Below are 21,264 nucleotides of genomic sequence, written 5' to 3' on the forward strand. Positions count from 1 at the left end.
GTTATAAGTTACTATGACATGATTATATAATGTGAGACCCCTTGTTGCACGTTGAGTGTATAACTTAGTGGCAACTACCCTTCTACCTATAGCTATGTACACACTAGATTTGTGTACTTTCAGGTCAGCTAGATTTGTGTGCCTAATGGCCAACCAATTTTTGTTTTAAAATTGCATGCATAGTAGTAATGACCCTGGTCAGGGACCTTAAAAGACCGGGTTGTTACATGAAAGATCTTTAGTTTCTAATTGTATTGATATCTCTAACTTGCAAAGAAGGCGATATGAAACTAGGTGTAATTTAATGTTACGTTGTCTCCTTCAAATTTTGTAGTTTGTCTTTGTTGTTTTCTATCTACTTGATTATATCTTCTAGTGGGCTCATTATTGAAGAGTAGGCAATATGTTTAAAATGATATTCTGCTTTGGAAACATTATGGAAAGTGTACGCTTTGTTCTCCATTCTCTTGAAAGATATTGCCAACTTGCACCTACGTGGTTTAAGATAAACTCTTGAATCATCACTTGAAGTTAGCAGCTTCATTGTTTCCCTCTATGGTTTCCATTAAAGTTGAAGAAAGGGAGATGCATCATGCTTGCAAAACTTATAGATAAGAGGTTATCCAGAAGTAATTTTTTTAACTCATAAAATGATGACGACGAACTATCCTGTTACAACTGAACCCTATCATTTTTTTGTTTTACAGTATCATGGTTTTGATGGTAGTTGAAGAGAATTTCTCGATATTGACATAAATTAAATTTTCAACAGTTTATCTTTTTGTAATTTTGTTTTCTCCCGAAAATATGTTACTTCCTATTATTCGGTTTATCATCTCTTTTTTTGTTCCCTCTAGGGTCACTTGGATTCATTTACCTTCAATGTTTCAACCATCACACATCACACATCCCACGTCATGATATGTAAGTTAGAGAAGTATTTTAAATAATGAAACAATATTTTCACAAACAACTAAAATCTTTAATTAATTTGAACATGAATTTTAATTAATTAGTTTTAATGCTAATTGAGTATAATGAGAATGATTTAAATCTACAGTTTAAGAGGGTTGTTAAATAAATATCTTGATGTCATCTTTGCGTTTGGTGCAAATATAATATCTATCTATCTATTTACATTCAATTGCTCATATTACAATAGCTTGACCTTAAAGTTGTTGGCTTACAACATGAGGCCAAATGTGAAAAATGAAAAATAGAATCCTAAGTTGTCCTGTGGAAAAAAACACAACCTTTTTAATTGCGTACAATAGTTGTAATTCGGTAAAAGGTTATTTGAGGGATTAAGGTCAACTAGAATTCTTCAATTTCAGAGGATGCAACTCATATCGAAAAACTTTTGTCAGCCGCTTTTCTATGTTTAGAATTGATCAACAACCTTGAACACAAATATAGATAGGAAAGAACTCTCACCTTATCACTATATGTATTCTATATAAATAAACACATCGATTCAGGAAACAAATAAACCAAAGACATAAGTTGTGGGATCGAAGATGTTTAAGCTTCAATGGCTTGTTGCAACTCTAGCTTGCTTGACTTTTTGCATAGGAGACAATGTTTCATATGATTCAAATGCGATAATTATCAACGGAGAACGACGTATTATCTTTTCAGGCTCAATTCATTATCCACGCAGCACTGAAGCAATGTGGCCTGATCTTATTCAAAAAGCTAAAGATGGTGGACTTGATGCAATTGAGACATACATTTTTTGGGATCGTCACGAGCCACAACGACGAAAATATGATTTCTCTGGACGTTTAGATTTTATTAAATTCTTCCAGCTCATCCAAGATGCTGGACTTTATGTTGTCATGAGGATTGGTCCTTACGTGTGTGCCGAGTGGAACTACGGAGGCTTTCCAGTGTGGTTGCACAATATGCCAGGAATCCAACTCCGTACTAACAATCAAGTCTACAAGAATGAAATGCAAACTTTCACGACAAAGATAGTGAATATGTGTAAACAAGCCAATCTCTTTGCTTCACAAGGAGGGCCAATAATATTAGCTCAAATCGAGAATGAGTATGGAAATGTGATGACACCAGCTTATGGAGATGCAGGAAAAGCATATATCAATTGGTGTGCTCAAATGGCCGAATCTCTCAATATTGGCGTTCCATGGATCATGTGCCAACAAAGTGATGCCCCACAACCTATCATTAATACGTGCAATGGATTCTACTGTGACAACTTTACTCCGAACAATCCTAAGAGCCCAAAAATGTTCACTGAAAATTGGGTGGGATGGTTCAAGAAATGGGGCGACAAAGACCCTTACAGAACTGCAGAAGATGTAGCATTTTCTGTGGCAAGATTTTTTCAATCTGGCGGCATCTTCAACAATTATTACATGTATCATGGAGGCACCAACTTTGGAAGAACATCGGGAGGTCCATTCATCACTACATCTTACGATTACAACGCCCCACTTGATGAGTATGGGAACTTGAATCAACCTAAATGGGGGCATCTCAAACAACTCCACGCATCAATCAAGTTAGGAGAGAAGATTCTCACTAACGGCACACGCTCAGACCAAAACTTTGGTAGCTCTGCAACTTTAACGAAATTCTTTAATCCAACAACAGGGGAGAGGTTTTGCTTTCTAAGCAACACAGATGGAAAAAATGATGCCACCATAGATCTACAAGCAGATGGAAAATATTTTGTACCAGCTTGGTCTGTGAGCATTCTTGATGGTTGCAACAAGGAGGTTTACAACACTGCAAAAGTAAATTCTCAAACGTCTATGTTCGTGAAGGAGCAAAATGAGAAGGAAAATGCACAACTCTCGTGGGCTTGGGCTCCAGAACCTATGAAAGACACACTGCAAGGAAATGGTAAATTTGCGGCAAACCTTCTTTTGGAACAAAAAAGGGTCACGGTTGATTTCAGCGACTACTTCTGGTACATGACGAGTGTTGACACTAACGGAACATCTTCACTTCAAAATGTGACTCTCCAAGTGAATACAAAGGGTCATGTTCTTCATGCTTTCGTTAATAAAAGATACATTGGGTCGCAGTGGGGGAGTAATGGCCAGAGTTTTGTGTTTGAGAAACCGGTTCTACTAAAATCAGGAACCAACACAATAACTCTTTTGAGTGCCACAGTTGGGTTGAAGAATTACGACGCATTTTATGATATGGTGCCAACGGGAATCGATGGAGGTCCCATCTATCTAATTGGAGATGGAAACGTGAAAACTGATTTGTCATCAAATTTGTGGTCTTATAAGGTTGGATTAAATGGAGAAATGAAGCAAATTTACAACCCAATGTTCTCACAGAGAACAAATTGGATTGCACTAAATCAAAAATCTATCGGAAGGCGAATGACATGGTACAAGACTAGCTTTAAGACACCTGGTGGAATTGACCCAGTAGTCTTGGACATGCAAGGAATGGGAAAAGGCCAAGCTTGGGTAAATGGGCAAAGCATAGGCCGATTTTGGCCATCTTTCATTGCTGGCAATGATAGTTGCAGCGCAACATGTGACTATAGAGGTGCATACAACCCTAGCAAATGTGTGCAAAACTGTGGAAATCCTTCTCAAAGATGGTATCATGTTCCAAGATCATTTCTTTCGAGCAACACAAACACATTGATTTTATTTGAAGAAATTGGTGGAAATCCACAACACGTGTCGGTTCAAACAATCACAATAGGAACTATATGTGCAAATGCTAATGAAGGAAGCACATTAGAGTTGTCTTGTCAGGGAGGACATGTCATCTCTGAAATCCAATTTGCTAGCTATGGAAATCCAGAGGGAAAATGTGGTTCGTTTAAGCAAGGTTCATGGGATGTGACAAACAGTGCTCTTTTCGTGGAAAAAGCTTGCATTGGCATGGAAAGTTGTTCAATTGATGTATCTGCAAAGTCATTTGGATTAGGCGATGCTACAAATTTATCTGCAAGATTGGTAGTTCAAGCACTATGTGCACAAAATTGATTAATAATAGTGTAATATATGTGAATAAATATTCTTTTTAACCAACTATGTATTTTTATTTCTTTCTTTTTCATAGTATATGGTTTATTAATCACAAACGTATAAGTAACTATAAACACCTAGCGGTCTATTAATGATAGACCATACTGAAAAATATTGGTCCATCACTGATAGCCCATAAAAGTCTCGATTGGAGTCTGTCACTGAACTTTGCTATATTTGAAACTTTTTAAAAACGTTGTTACATATTTAATTTTTATTTTTAAATAAAAGAAATATACCCATACATGTCAAACCCCTCCCCCATTCCCCCTCCCCCACAAAGGGAAATAGAGGAATAAATTATGAATCTTTGGTTATAGGGTGAAACCCGCAATCCTGACATCATCTAGCTTACTCTCTCTCTCTAACCCTCTCGACGGCCAACCACTGAACGCAAACTTTATTGCCGCCAGTCACATCGTGACGCTGCTCTGCTGTCGGCATGGCCAACCCATCGTTAGTGTTTTCTCTCACTCGAGACCTTGCCACATCCACACGCCATAATCAGCCACCACCCGTCGTTTACTTCTACCAGTCATCGATCGGATCACTGTCGATCGCCCCTTCTCTCCCTTCGAAAGTTTCTTTCTCTCATGTGTGCAGAAGGGAAATCCACGCAGTTGCCACCGCAATCTTACGCTGATCTGCATCCAGCTACCGTAACCTACATTTCGAACCTTCTTTAGCAAGGTTGTGCCGTTTTATATGAGTTTCTTTGGTGGTGTTGCTCCAAGTCACTTTTGAGCTCAATTTTAATGCTATAATTTGTGTTATCATTATCGATGGTTCCGAGACATTTTCTTGACAAAGGACAGCTTGGGTAAAACATTTAAGAACCTTTTTTTATAATGAATTTACAGCTTCGATTAAGGGGTATGAAAGTTGAAAATTGTTTAGGGTCAATATTTTAGAATTTCAAAAGAGTTCGGTAAGCCAAAATGGAAGATTATCTAGATATATATCAGGTTTAAACCTCCTAGAATGCCTTTGAGACAGGCAAAATGTAATTAAATTTTAAGGCATTCTGAGAAACTTTATTCGATGCCATGTGTGGTTTATGACTGACAATTTATAAGAACGTGCTATAAAGTTATAAGTTACTATGACATGATTATATAATGTGAGACCCCTTGTTGCACGTTGAGTGTATAACTTAGTGGCAACTACCCTTCTACCTATAGCTATGTACACACTAGATTTGTGTACTTTCAGGTCAGCTAGATTTGTGTGCCTAATGGCCAACCAATTTTTGTTTTAAAATTGCATGCATAGTAGTAATGACCCTGGTCAGGGACCTTAAAAGACCGGGTTGTTACATGAAAGATCTTTAGTTTCTAATTGTATTGATATCTCTAACTTGCAAAGAAGGCGATATGAAACTAGGTGTAATTTAATGTTACGTTGTCTCCTTCAAATTTTGTAGTTTGTCTTTGTTGTTTTCTATCTACTTGATTATATCTTCTAGTGGGCTCATTATTGAAGAGTAGGCAATATGTTTAAAATGATATTCTGCTTTGGAAACATTATGGAAAGTGTACGCTTTGTTCTCCATTCTCTTGAAAGATATTGCCAACTTGCACCTACGTGGTTTAAGATAAACTCTTGAATCATCACTTGAAGTTAGCAGCTTCATTGTTTCCCTCTATGGTTTCCATTAAAGTTGAAGAAAGGGAGATGCATCATGCTTGCAAAACTTATAGATAAGAGGTTATCCAGAAGTAATTTTTTTAACTCATAAAATGATGACGACGAACTATCCTGTTACAACTGAACCCTATCATTTTTTTGTTTTACAGTATCATGGTTTTGATGGTAGTTGAAGAGAATTTCTCGATATTGACATAAATTAAATTTTCAACAGTTTATCTTTTTGTAATTTTGTTTTCTCCCGAAAATATGTTACTTCCTATTATTCGGTTTATCATCTCTTTTTTTGTTCCCTCTAGGGTCACTTGGATTCATTTACCTTCAATGTTTCAACCATCACACATCACACATCCCACGTCATGATATGTAAGTTAGAGAAGTATTTTAAATAATGAAACAATATTTTCACAAACAACTAAAATCTTTAATTAATTTGAACATGAATTTTAATTAATTAGTTTTAATGCTAATTGAGTATAATGAGAATGATTTAAATCTACAGTTTAAGAGGGTTGTTAAATAAATATCTTGATGTCATCTTTGCGTTTGGTGCAAATATAATATCTATCTATCTATTTACATTCAATTGCTCATATTACAATAGCTTGACCTTAAAGTTGTTGGCTTACAACATGAGGCCAAATGTGAAAAATGAAAAATAGAATCCTAAGTTGTCCTGTGGAAAAAAACACAACCTTTTTAATTGCGTACAATAGTTGTAATTCGGTAAAAGGTTATTTGAGGGATTAAGGTCAACTAGAATTCTTCAATTTCAGAGGATGCAACTCATATCGAAAAACTTTTGTCAGCCGCTTTTCTATGTTTAGAATTGATCAACAACCTTGAACACAAATATAGATAGGAAAGAACTCTCACCTTATCACTATATGTATTCTATATAAATAAACACATCGATTCAGGAAACAAATAAACCAAAGACATAAGTTGTGGGATCGAAGATGTTTAAGCTTCAATGGCTTGTTGCAACTCTAGCTTGCTTGACTTTTTGCATAGGAGACAATGTTTCATATGATTCAAATGCGATAATTATCAACGGAGAACGACGTATTATCTTTTCAGGCTCAATTCATTATCCACGCAGCACTGAAGCAATGTGGCCTGATCTTATTCAAAAAGCTAAAGATGGTGGACTTGATGCAATTGAGACATACATTTTTTGGGATCGTCACGAGCCACAACGACGAAAATATGATTTCTCTGGACGTTTAGATTTTATTAAATTCTTCCAGCTCATCCAAGATGCTGGACTTTATGTTGTCATGAGGATTGGTCCTTACGTGTGTGCCGAGTGGAACTACGGAGGCTTTCCAGTGTGGTTGCACAATATGCCAGGAATCCAACTCCGTACTAACAATCAAGTCTACAAGAATGAAATGCAAACTTTCACGACAAAGATAGTGAATATGTGTAAACAAGCCAATCTCTTTGCTTCACAAGGAGGGCCAATAATATTAGCTCAAATCGAGAATGAGTATGGAAATGTGATGACACCAGCTTATGGAGATGCAGGAAAAGCATATATCAATTGGTGTGCTCAAATGGCCGAATCTCTCAATATTGGCGTTCCATGGATCATGTGCCAACAAAGTGATGCCCCACAACCTATCATTAATACGTGCAATGGATTCTACTGTGACAACTTTACTCCGAACAATCCTAAGAGCCCAAAAATGTTCACTGAAAATTGGGTGGGATGGTTCAAGAAATGGGGCGACAAAGACCCTTACAGAACTGCAGAAGATGTAGCATTTTCTGTGGCAAGATTTTTTCAATCTGGCGGCATCTTCAACAATTATTACATGTATCATGGAGGCACCAACTTTGGAAGAACATCGGGAGGTCCATTCATCACTACATCTTACGATTACAACGCCCCACTTGATGAGTATGGGAACTTGAATCAACCTAAATGGGGGCATCTCAAACAACTCCACGCATCAATCAAGTTAGGAGAGAAGATTCTCACTAACGGCACACGCTCAGACCAAAACTTTGGTAGCTCTGCAACTTTAACGAAATTCTTTAATCCAACAACAGGGGAGAGGTTTTGCTTTCTAAGCAACACAGATGGAAAAAATGATGCCACCATAGATCTACAAGCAGATGGAAAATATTTTGTACCAGCTTGGTCTGTGAGCATTCTTGATGGTTGCAACAAGGAGGTTTACAACACTGCAAAAGTAAATTCTCAAACGTCTATGTTCGTGAAGGAGCAAAATGAGAAGGAAAATGCACAACTCTCGTGGGCTTGGGCTCCAGAACCTATGAAAGACACACTGCAAGGAAATGGTAAATTTGCGGCAAACCTTCTTTTGGAACAAAAAAGGGTCACGGTTGATTTCAGCGACTACTTCTGGTACATGACGAGTGTTGACACTAACGGAACATCTTCACTTCAAAATGTGACTCTCCAAGTGAATACAAAGGGTCATGTTATTCATGCTTTCGTTAATAAAAGATACATTGGGTCGCAGTGGGGGAGTAATGGCCAGAGTTTTGTGTTTGAGAAACCGGTTCTACTAAAATCAGGAACCAACACAATAACTCTTTTGAGTGCCACAGTTGGGTTGAAGAATTACGACGCATTTTATGATATGGTGCCAACGGGAATCGATGGAGGTCCCATCTATCTAATTGGAGATGGAAACGTGAAAACTGATTTGTCATCAAATTTGTGGTCTTATAAGGTTGGATTAAATGGAGAAATGAAGCAAATTTACAACCCAATGTTCTCACAGAGAACAAATTGGATTGCACTAAATCAAAAATCTATCGGAAGGCGAATGACATGGTACAAGACTAGCTTTAAGACACCTGGTGGAATTGACCCAGTAGTCTTGGACATGCAAGGAATGGGAAAAGGCCAAGCTTGGGTAAATGGGCAAAGCATAGGCCGATTTTGGCCATCTTTCATTGCTGGCAATGATAGTTGCAGCGCAACATGTGACTATAGAGGTGCATACAACCCTAGCAAATGTGTGCAAAACTGTGGAAATCCTTCTCAAAGATGGTATCATGTTCCAAGATCATTTCTTTCGAGCAACACAAACACATTGATTTTATTTGAAGAAATTGGTGGAAATCCACAACACGTGTCGGTTCAAACAATCACAATAGGAACTATATGTGCAAATGCTAATGAAGGAAGCACATTAGAGTTGTCTTGTCAGGGAGGACATGTCATCTCTGAAATCCAATTTGCTAGCTATGGAAATCCAGAGGGAAAATGTGGTTCGTTTAAGCAAGGTTCATGGGATGTGACAAACAGTGCTCTTTTCGTGGAAAAAGCTTGCATTGGCATGGAAAGTTGTTCAATTGATGTATCTGCAAAGTCATTTGGATTAGGCGATGCTACAAATTTATCTGCAAGATTGGTAGTTCAAGCACTATGTGCACAAAATTGATTAATAATAGTGTAATATATGTGAATAAATATTCTTTTTAACCAACTATGTATTTTTATTTCTTTCTTTTTCATAGTATATGGTTTATTAATCACAAACGTATAAGTAACTATAAACACCTAGCGGTCTATTAATGATAGACCATACTGAAAAATATTGGTCCATCACTGATAGCCCATAAAAGTCTCGATTGGAGTCTGTCACTGAACTTTGCTATATTTGAAACTTTTTAAAAACGTTGTTACATATTTAATTTTTATTTTTAAATAAAAGAAATATACCCATACATGTCAAACCCCTCCCCCATTCCCCCTCCCCCACAAAGGGAAATAGAGGAATAAATTATGAATCTTTGGTTATAGGGTGAAACCCGCAATCCTGACATCATCTAGCTTACTCTCTCTCTCTAACCCTCTCGACGGCCAACCACTGAACGCAAACTTTATTGCCGCCAGTCACATCGTGACGCTGCTCTGCTGTCGGCATGGCCAACCCATCGTTAGTGTTTTCTCTCACTCGAGACCTTGCCACATCCACACGCCATAATCAGCCACCACCCGTCGTTTACTTCTACCAGTCATCGATCGGATCACTGTCGATCGCCCCTTCTCTCCCTTCGAAAGTTTCTTTCTCTCATGTGTGCAGAAGGGAAATCCACGCAGTTGCCACCGCAATCTTACGCTGATCTGCATCCAGCTACCGTAACCTACATTTCGAACCTTCTTTAGCAAGGTTGTGCCGTTTTATATGAGTTTCTTTGGTGGTGTTGCTCCAAGTCACTTTTGAGCTCAATTTTAATGCTATAATTTGTGTTATCATTATCGATGGTTCCGAGACATTTTCTTGACAAAGGACAGCTTGGGTAAAACATTTAAGAACCTTTTTTTATAATGAATTTACAGCTTCGATTAAGGGGTATGAAAGTTGAAAATTGTTTAGGGTCAATATTTTAGAATTTCAAAAGAGTTCGGTAAGCCAAAATGGAAGATTATCTAGATATATATCAGGTTTAAACCTCCTAGAATGCCTTTGAGACAGGCAAAATGTAATTAAATTTTAAGGCATTCTGAGAAACTTTATTCGATGCCATGTGTGGTTTATGACTGACAATTTATAAGAACGTGCTATAAAGTTATAAGTTACTATGACATGATTATATAATGTGAGACCCCTTGTTGCACGTTGAGTGTATAACTTAGTGGCAACTACCCTTCTACCTATAGCTATGTACACACTAGATTTGTGTACTTTCAGGTCAGCTAGATTTGTGTGCCTAATGGCCAACCAATTTTTGTTTTAAAATTGCATGCATAGTAGTAATGACCCTGGTCAGGGACCTTAAAAGACCGGGTTGTTACATGAAAGATCTTTAGTTTCTAATTGTATTGATATCTCTAACTTGCAAAGAAGGCGATATGAAACTAGGTGTAATTTAATGTTACGTTGTCTCCTTCAAATTTTGTAGTTTGTCTTTGTTGTTTTCTATCTACTTGATTATATCTTCTAGTGGGCTCATTATTGAAGAGTAGGCAATATGTTTAAAATGATATTCTGCTTTGGAAACATTATGGAAAGTGTACGCTTTGTTCTCCATTCTCTTGAAAGATATTGCCAACTTGCACCTACGTGGTTTAAGATAAACTCTTGAATCATCACTTGAAGTTAGCAGCTTCATTGTTTCCCTCTATGGTTTCCATTAAAGTTGAAGAAAGGGAGATGCATCATGCTTGCAAAACTTATAGATAAGAGGTTATCCAGAAGTAATTTTTTTAACTCATAAAATGATGACGACGAACTATCCTGTTACAACTGAACCCTATCATTTTTTTGTTTTACAGTATCATGGTTTTGATGGTAGTTGAAGAGAATTTCTCGATATTGACATAAATTAAATTTTCAACAGTTTATCTTTTTGTAATTTTGTTTTCTCCCGAAAATATGTTACTTCCTATTATTCGGTTTATCATCTCTTTTTTTGTTCCCTCTAGGGTCACTTGGATTCATTTACCTTCAATGTTTCAACCATCACACATCACACATCCCACGTCATGATATGTAAGTTAGAGAAGTATTTTAAATAATGAAACAATATTTTCACAAACAACTAAAATCTTTAATTAATTTGAACATGAATTTTAATTAATTAGTTTTAATGCTAATTGAGTATAATGAGAATGATTTAAATCTACAGTTTAAGAGGGTTGTTAAATAAATATCTTGATGTCATCTTTGCGTTTGGTGCAAATATAATATCTATCTATCTATTTACATTCAATTGCTCATATTACAATAGCTTGACCTTAAAGTTGTTGGCTTACAACATGAGGCCAAATGTGAAAAATGAAAAATAGAATCCTAAGTTGTCCTGTGGAAAAAAACACAACCTTTTTAATTGCGTACAATAGTTGTAATTCGGTAAAAGGTTATTTGAGGGATTAAGGTCAACTAGAATTCTTCAATTTCAGAGGATGCAACTCATATCGAAAAACTTTTGTCAGCCGCTTTTCTATGTTTAGAATTGATCAACAACCTTGAACACAAATATAGATAGGAAAGAACTCTCACCTTATCACTATATGTATTCTATATAAATAAACACATCGATTCAGGAAACAAATAAACCAAAGACATAAGTTGTGGGATCGAAGATGTTTAAGCTTCAATGGCTTGTTGCAACTCTAGCTTGCTTGACTTTTTGCATAGGAGACAATGTTTCATATGATTCAAATGCGATAATTATCAACGGAGAACGACGTATTATCTTTTCAGGCTCAATTCATTATCCACGCAGCACTGAAGCAATGTGGCCTGATCTTATTCAAAAAGCTAAAGATGGTGGACTTGATGCAATTGAGACATACATTTTTTGGGATCGTCACGAGCCACAACGACGAAAATATGATTTCTCTGGACGTTTAGATTTTATTAAATTCTTCCAGCTCATCCAATATGCTGGACTTTATGTTGTCATGAGGATTGGTCCTTACGTGTGTGCCGAGTGGAACTACGGAGGCTTTCCAGTGTGGTTGCACAATATGCCAGGAATCCAACTCCGTACTAACAATCAAGTCTACAAGAATGAAATGCAAACTTTCACGACAAAGATAGTGAATATGTGTAAACAAGCCAATCTCTTTGCTTCACAAGGAGGGCCAATAATATTAGCTCAAATCGAGAATGAGTATGGAAATGTGATGACACCAGCTTATGGAGATGCAGGAAAAGCATATATCAATTGGTGTGCTCAAATGGCCGAATCTCTCAATATTGGCGTTCCATGGATCATGTGCCAACAAAGTGATGCCCCACAACCTATCATTAATACGTGCAATGGATTCTACTGTGACAACTTTACTCCGAACAATCCTAAGAGCCCAAAAATGTTCACTGAAAATTGGGTGGGATGGTTCAAGAAATGGGGCGACAAAGACCCTTACAGAACTGCAGAAGATGTAGCATTTTCTGTGGCAAGATTTTTTCAATCTGGCGGCATCTTCAACAATTATTACATGTATCATGGAGGCACCAACTTTGGAAGAACATCGGGAGGTCCATTCATCACTACATCTTACGATTACAACGCCCCACTTGATGAGTATGGGAACTTGAATCAACCTAAATGGGGGCATCTCAAACAACTCCACGCATCAATCAAGTTAGGAGAGAAGATTCTCACTAACGGCACACGCTCAGACCAAAACTTTGGTAGCTCTGCAACTTTAACGAAATTCTTTAATCCAACAACAGGGGAGAGGTTTTGCTTTCTAAGCAACACAGATGGAAAAAATGATGCCACCATAGATCTACAAGCAGATGGAAAATATTTTGTACCAGCTTGGTCTGTGAGCATTCTTGATGGTTGCAACAAGGAGGTTTACAACACTGCAAAAGTAAATTCTCAAACGTCTATGTTCGTGAAGGAGCAAAATGAGAAGGAAAATGCACAACTCTCGTGGGCTTGGGCTCCAGAACCTATGAAAGACACACTGCAAGGAAATGGTAAATTTGCGGCAAACCTTCTTTTGGAACAAAAAAGGGTCACGGTTGATTTCAGCGACTACTTCTGGTACATGACGAGTGTTGACACTAACGGAACATCTTCACTTCAAAATGTGACTCTCCAAGTGAATACAAAGGGTCATGTTCTTCATGCTTTCGTTAATAAAAGATACATTGGGTCGCAGTGGGGGAGTAATGGCCAGAGTTTTGTGTTTGAGAAACCGGTTCTACTAAAATCAGGAACCAACACAATAACTCTTTTGAGTGCCACAGTTGGGTTGAAGAATTACGACGCATTTTATGATATGGTGCCAACAGGAATCGATGGAGGTCCCATCTATCTAATTGGAGATGGAAACGTGAAAACTGATTTGTCATCAAATTTGTGGTCTTATAAGGTTGGATTAAATGGAGAAATGAAGCAAATTTACAACCCAATGTTCTCACAGAGAACAAATTGGATTGCACTAAATCAAAAATCTATCGGAAGGCGAATGACATGGTACAAGACTAGCTTTAAGACACCTGGTGGAATTGACCCAGTAGTCTTGGACATGCAAGGAATGGGAAAAGGCCAAGCTTGGGTAAATGGGCAAAGCATAGGCCGATTTTGGCCATCTTTCATTGCTGGCAATGATAGTTGCAGCGCAACATGTGACTATAGAGGTGCATACAACCCTAGCAAATGTGTGCAAAACTGTGGAAATCCTTCTCAAAGATGGTATCATGTTCCAAGATCATTTCTTTCGAGCAACACAAACACATTGATTTTATTTGAAGAAATTGGTGGAAATCCACAACACGTGTCGGTTCAAACAATCACAATAGGAACTATATGTGCAAATGCTAATGAAGGAAGCACATTAGAGTTGTCTTGTCAGGGAGGACATGTCATCTCTGAAATCCAATTTGCTAGCTATGGAAATCCAGAGGGAAAATGTGGTTCGTTTAAGCAAGGTTCATGGGATGTGACAAACAGTGCTCTTTTCGTGGAAAAAGCTTGCATTGGCATGGAAAGTTGTTCAATTGATGTATCTGCAAAGTCATTTGGATTAGGCGATGCTACAAATTTATCTGCAAGATTGGTAGTTCAAGCACTATGTGCACAAAATTGATTAATAATAGTGTAATATATGTGAATAAATATTCTTTTTAACCAACTATGTATTTTTATTTCTTTCTTTTTCATAGTATATGGTTTATTAATCACAAACGTATAAGTAACTATAAACACCTAGCGGTCTATTAATGATAGACCATACTGAAAAATATTGGTCCATCACTGATAGCCCATAAAAGTCTCGATTGGAGTCTGTCACTGAACTTTGCTATATTTGAAACTTTTTAAAAACGTTGTTACATATTTAATTTTTATTTTTAAATAAAAGAAATATACCCATACATGTCAAACCCCTCCCCCATTCCCCCTCCCCCACAAAGGGAAATAGAGGAATAAATTATGAATCTTTGGTTATAGGGTGAAACCCGCAATCCTGACATCATCTAGCTTACTCTCTCTCTCTAACCCTCTCGACGGCCAACCACTGAACGCAAACTTTATTGCCGCCAGTCACATCGTGACGCTGCTCTGCTGTCGGCATGGCCAACCCATCGTTAGTGTTTTCTCTCACTCGAGACCTTGCCACATCCACACGCCATAATCAGCCACCACCCGTCGTTTACTTCTACCAGTCATCGATCGGATCACTGTCGATCGCCCCTTCTCTCCCTTCGAAAGTTTCTTTCTCTCATGTGTGCAGAAGGGAAATCCACGCAGTTGCCACCGCAATCTTACGCTGATCTGCATCCAGCTACCGTAACCTACATTTCGAACCTTCTTTAGCAAGGTTGTGCCGTTTTATATGAGTTTCTTTGGTGGTGTTGCTCCAAGTCACTTTTGAGCTCAATTTTAATGCTATAATTTGTGTTATCATTATCGATGGTTCCGAGACATTTTCTTGACAAAGGACAGCTTGGGTAAAACATTTAAGAACCTTTTTTTATAATGAATTTACAGCTTCGATTAAGGGGTATGAAAGTTGAAAATTGTTTAGGGTCAATATTTTAGAATTTCAAAAGAGTTCGGTAAGCCAAAATGGAAGATTATCTAGATATATATCAGGTTTAAACCTCCTAGAATGCCTTTGAGACAGGCAAAATGTAATTAAATTTTAAGGCATTCTGAGAAACTTTATTCGATGCCATGTGTGGTTTATGACTGACAATTTATAAGAACGTGCTATAAAGTTATAAGTTACTATGACATGATTATATAATGTGAGACCCCTTGTTGCACGTTGAGTGTATAACTTAGTGGCAACTACCCTTCTACCTATAGCTATGTACACACTAGATTTGTGTACTTTCAGGTCAGCTAGATTTGTGTGCCTAATGGCCAACCAATTTTTGTTTTAAAATTGCATGCATAGTAGTAATGACCCTGGTCAGGGACCTTAAAAGACCGGGTTGTTACATGAAAGATCTTTAGTTTCTAATTGTATTGATATCTCTAACTTGCAAAGAAGGCGATATGAAACTAGGTGTAATTTAATGTTACGTTGTCTCCTTCAAATTTTGTAGTTTGTCTTTGTTGTTTTCTATCTACTTGATTATATCTTCTAGTGGGCTCATTATTGAAGAGTAGGCAATATGTTTAAAATGATATTCTGCTTTGGAAACATTATGGAAAGTGTACGCTTTGTTCTCCATTCTCTTGAAAGATATTGCCAACTTGCACCTACGTGGTTTAAGATAAACTCTTGAATCATCACTTGAAGTTAGCAGCTTCATTGTTTCCCTCTATGGTTTCCATTAAAGTTGAAGAAAGGGAGATGCATCATGCTTGCAAAACTTATAGATAAGAGGTTATCCAGAAGTAATTTTTTTAACTCATAAAATGATGACGACGAACTATCCTGTTACAACTGAACCCTATCATTTTTTTGTTTTACAGTATCATGGTTTTGATGGTAGTTGAAGAGAATTTCTCGATATTGACATAAATTAAATTTTCAACAGTTTATCTTTTTGTAATTTTGTTTTCTCCCGAAAATATGTTACTTCCTATTATTCGGTTTATCATCTCTTTTTTTGTTCCCTCTAGGGTCACTTGGATTCATTTACCTTCAATGTTTCAACCATCACACATCACACATCCCACGTCATGATATGTAAGTTAGAGAAGTATTTTAAATAATGAAACAATATTTTCACAAACAACTAAAATCTTTAATTAATTTGAACATGAATTTTAATTAATTAGTTTTAATGCTAATTGAGTATAATGAGAATGATTTAAATCTACAGTTTAAGAGGGTTGTTAAATAAATATCTTGATGTCATCTTTGCGTTTGGTGCAAATATAATATCTATCTATCTATTTACATTCAATTGCTCATATTACAATAGCTTGACCTTAAAGTTGTTGGCTTACAACATGAGGCCAAATGTGAAAAATGAAAAATAGAATCCTAAGTTGTCCTGTGGAAAAAAACACAACCTTTTTAATTGCGTACAATAGTTGTAATTCGGTAAAAGGTTATTTGAGGGATTAAGGTCAACTAGAATTCTTCAATTTCAGAGGATGCAACTCATATCGAAAAACTTTTGTCAGCCGCTTTTCTATGTTTAGAATTGATCAACAACCTTGAACACAAATATAGATAGGAAAGAACTCTCACCTTATCACTATATGTATTCTATATAAATAAACACATCGATTCAGGAAACAAATAAACCAAAGACATAAGTTGTGGGATCGAAGATGTTTAAGCTTCAATGGCTTGTTGCAACTCTAGCTTGCTTGACTTTTTGCATAGGAGACAATGTTTCATATGATTCAAATGCGATAATTATCAACGGAGAACGACGTATTATCTTTTCAGGCTCAATTCATTATCCACGCAGCACTGAAGCAATGTGGCCTGATCTTATTCAAAAAGCTAAAGATGGTGGACTTGATGCAATTGAGACATACATTTTTTGGGATCGTCACGAGCCACAACGACGAAAATATGATTTCTCTGGACGTTTAGATTTTATTAAATTCTTCCAGCTCATCCAAGATGCTGGACTTTATGTTGTCATGAGGATTGGTCCTTACGTGTGTGCCGAGTGGAACTACGGAGGCTTTCCAGTGTGGTTGCACAATATGCCAGGAATCCAACTCCGTACTAACAATCAAGTCTACAAGAATGAAATGCAAACTTTCACGACAAAGATAGTGAATATGTGTAAACAAGCCAATCTCTTTGCTTCACAAGGAGGGCCAATAATATTAGCTCAAATCGAGAATGAGTATGGAAATGTGATGACACCAGCTTATGGAGATGCAGGAAAAGCATATATCAATTGGTGTGCTCAAATGGCCGAATCTCTCAATATTGGCGTTCCATGGATCATGTGCCAACAAAGTGATGCCCCACAACCTATCATTAATACGTGCAATGGATTCTACTGTGACAACTTTACTCCGAACAATCCTAAGAGCCCAAAAATGTTCACTGAAAATTGGGTGGGATGGTTCAAGAAATGGGGCGACAAAGACCCTTACAGAACTGCAGAAGATGTAGCATTTTCTGTGGCAAGATTTTTTCAATCTGGCGGCATCTTCAACAATTATTACATGTATCATGGAGGCACCAACTTTGGAAGAACATCGGGAGGTCCATTCATCACTACATCTTACGATTACAACGCCCCACTTGATGAGTATGGGAACTTGAATCAACCTAAATGGGGGCATCTCAAACAACTCCACGCATCAATCAAGTTAGGAGAGAAGATTCTCACTAACGGCACACGCTCAGACCAAAACTTTGGTAGCTCTGCAACTTTAACGAAATTCTTTAATCCAACAACAGGGGAGAGGTTTTGCTTTCTAAGCAACACAGATGGAAAAAATGATGCCACCATAGATCTACAAGCAGATGGAAAATATTTTGTACCAGCTTGGTCTGTGAGCATTCTTGATGGTTGCAACAAGGAGGTTTACAACACTGCAAAAGTAAATTCTCAAACGTCTATGTTCGTGAAGGAGCAAAATGAGAAGGAAAATGCACAACTCTCGTGGGCTTGGGCTCCAGAACCTATGAAAGACACACTGCAAGGAAATGGTAAATTTGCGGCAAACCTTCTTTTGGAACAAAAAAGGGTCACGGTTGATTTCAGCGACTACTTCTGGTACATGACGAGTGTTGACACTAACGGAACATCTTCACTTCAAAATGTGACTCTCCAAGTGAATACAAAGGGTCATGTTATTCATGCTTTCGTTAATAAAAGATACATTGGGTCGCAGTGGGGGAGTAATGGCCAGAGTTTTGTGTTTGAGAAACCGGTTCTACTAAAATCAGGAACCAACACAATAACTCTTTTGAGTGCCACAGTTGGGTTGAAGAATTACGACGCATTTTATGATATGGTGCCAACGGGAATCGATGGAGGTCCCATCTATCTAATTGGAGATGGAAACGTGAAAACTGATTTGTCATCAAATTTGTGGTCTTATAAGGTTGGATTAAATGGAGAAATGAAGCAAATTTACAACCCAATGTTCTCACAGAGAACAAATTGGATTGCACTAAATCAAAAATCTATCGGAAGGCGAATGACATGGTACAAGACTAGCTTTAAGACACCTGGTGGAATTGACCCAGTAGTCTTGGACATGCAAGGAATGGGAAAAGGCCAAGCTTGGGTAAATGGGCAAAGCATAGGCCGATTTTGGCCATCTTTCATTGCTGGCAATGATAGTTGCAGCGCAACATGTGACTATAGAGGTGCATACAACCCTAGCAAATGTGTGCAAAACTGTGGAAATCCTTCTCAAAGATGGTATCATGTTCCAAGATCATTTCTTTCGAGCAACACAAACACATTGATTTTATTTGAAGAAATTGGTGGAAATCCACAACACGTGTCGGTTCAAACAATCACAATAGGAACTATATGTGCAAATGCTAATGAAGGAAGCACATTAGAGTTGTCTTGTCAGGGAGGACATGTCATCTCTGAAATCCAATTTGCTAGCTATGGAAATCCAGAGGGAAAATGTGGTTCGTTTAAGCAAGGTTCATGGGATGTGACAAACAGTGCTCTTTTCGTGGAAAAAGCTTGCATTGGCATGGAAAGTTGTTCAATTGATGTATCTGCAAAGTCATTTGGATTAGGCGATGCTACAAATTTATCTGCAAGATTGGTAGTTCAAGCACTATGTGCACAAAATTGATTAATAATAGTGTAATATATGTGAATAAATATTCTTTTTAACCAACTATGTATTTTTATTTCTTTCTTTTTCATAGTATATGGTTTATTAATCACAAACGTATAAGTAACTATAAACACCTAGCGGTCTATTAATGATAGACCATACTGAAAAATATTGGTCCATCACTGATAGCCCATAAAAGTCTCGATTGGAGTCTGTCACTGAACTTTGCTATATTTGAAACTTTTTAAAAACGTTGTTACATATTTAATTTTTATTTTTAAATAAAAGAAATATACCCATACATGTCAAACCCCTCCCCCATTCCCCCTCCCCCACAAAGGGAAATAGAGGAATAAATTATGAATCTTTGGTTATAGGGTGAAACCCGCAATCCTGACATCATCTAGCTTACTCTCTCTCTCTAACCCTCTCGACGGCCAACCACTGAACGCAAACTTTATTGCCGCCAGTCACATCGTGACGCTGCTCTGCTGTCGGCATGGCCAACCCATCGTTAGTGTTTTCTCTCACTCGAGACCTTGCCACATCCACACGCCATAATCAGCCACCACCCGTCGTTTACTTCTACCAGTCATCGATCGGATCACTGTCGATCGCCCCTTCTCTCCCTTCGAAAGTTTCTTTCTCTCATGTGTGCAGAAGGGAAATCCACGCAGTTGCCACCGCAATCTTACGCTGATCTGCATCCAGCTACCGTAACCTACATTTCGAACCTTCTTTAGCAAGGTTGTGCCGTTTTATATGAGTTTCTTTGGTGGTGTTGCTCCAAGTCACTTTTGAGCTCAATTTTAATGCTATAATTTGTGTTATCATTATCGATGGTTCCGAGACATTTTCTTGACAAAGGACAGCTTGGGTAAAACATTTAAGAACCTTTTTTTATAATGAATTTACAGCTTCGATTAAGGGGTATGAAAGTTGAAAATTGTTTAGGGTCAATATTTTAGAATTTCAAAAGAGTTCGGTAAGCCAAAATGGAAGATTATCTAGATATATATCAGGTTTAAACCTCCTAGAATGCCTTTGAGACAGGCAAAATGTAATTAAATTTTAAGGCATTCTGAGAAACTTTATTCGATGCCATGTGTGGTTTATGACTGACAATTTATAAGAACGTGCTATAAAGTTATAAGTTACTATGACATGATTATATAATGTGAGACCCCTTGTTGCACGTTGAGTGTATAACTTAGTGGCAACTACCCTTCTACCTATAGCTATGTACACACTAGATTTGTGTACTTTCAGGTCAGCTAGATTTGTGTGCCTAATGGCCAACCAATTTTTGTTTTAAAATTGCATGCATAGTAGTAATGACCCTGGTCAGGGACCTTAAAAGACCGGGTTGTTACATGAAAGATCTTTAGTTTCTAATTGTATTGATATCTCTAACTTGCAAAGAAGGCGATATGAAACTAGGTGTAATTTAATGTTACGTTGTCTCCTTCAAATTTTGTAGTTTGTCTTTGTTGTTTTCTATCTACTTGATTATATCTTCTAGTGGGCTCATTATTGAAGAGTAGGCAATATGTTTAAAATGATATTCTGCTTTGGAAACATTATGGAAAGTGTACGCTTTGTTCTCCATTCTCTTGAAAGATATTGCCAACTTGCACCTACGTGGTTTAAGATAAACTCTTGAATCATCACTTGAAGTTAGCAGCTTCATTGTTTCCCTCTATGGTTTCCATTAAAGTTGAAGAAAGGGAGATGCATCATGCTTGCAAAACTTATAGATAAGAGGTTATCCAGAAGTAATTTTTTTAACTCATAAAATGATGACGACGAACTATCCTGTTACAACTGAACCCTATCATTTTTTTGTTTTACAGTATCATGGTTTTGATGGTAGTTGAAGAGAATTTCTCGATATTGACATAAATTAAATTTTCAACAGTTTATCTTTTTGTAATTTTGTTTTCTCCCGAAAATA

At 37.3% G+C, this 21,264-nt stretch overlaps 4 protein-coding genes across 4 annotated transcripts; all 4 read left to right on the forward strand.

Annotated features, from left to right (window-relative positions):
• The first annotated feature begins 1,517 nt into the window (after window positions 1–1,517).
• Window positions 1,518–3,983, forward strand: LOC127150687 (beta-galactosidase 7-like). The gene has a single exon (XM_051089189.1). The coding sequence runs from the start codon at window positions 1,518–1,520 to the stop codon at window positions 3,981–3,983; it is 2,466 nt and encodes an 821-aa protein (XP_050945146.1).
• Window positions 3,984–6,631: 2,648 nt separating this feature from the next.
• On the forward strand, window positions 6,632–9,097 carry LOC127150688 (beta-galactosidase 7-like). Its single transcript, XM_051089190.1, has one exon. It carries the CDS (start codon window positions 6,632–6,634, stop codon window positions 9,095–9,097), a length of 2,466 nt encoding a protein of 821 aa, XP_050945147.1.
• Window positions 9,098–11,745: 2,648 nt separating this feature from the next.
• On the forward strand, window positions 11,746–14,211 carry LOC127150689 (beta-galactosidase 7-like). The gene has a single exon (XM_051089192.1). It carries the CDS (start codon window positions 11,746–11,748, stop codon window positions 14,209–14,211), a length of 2,466 nt encoding a protein of 821 aa, XP_050945149.1.
• A 2,648-nt stretch (window positions 14,212–16,859) lies between these two features.
• Window positions 16,860–19,325, forward strand: LOC127150690 (beta-galactosidase 7-like). The gene has a single exon (XM_051089193.1). It carries the CDS (start codon window positions 16,860–16,862, stop codon window positions 19,323–19,325), a length of 2,466 nt encoding a protein of 821 aa, XP_050945150.1.
• The last annotated feature ends 1,939 nt before the right edge of the window (window positions 19,326–21,264 follow it).

This window comes from Cucumis melo, chromosome 8, assembly GCF_025177605.1.
Source record: "Cucumis melo cultivar AY chromosome 8, USDA_Cmelo_AY_1.0, whole genome shotgun sequence".
NCBI lineage: Eukaryota > Viridiplantae > Streptophyta > Magnoliopsida > Cucurbitales > Cucurbitaceae > Cucumis > Cucumis melo.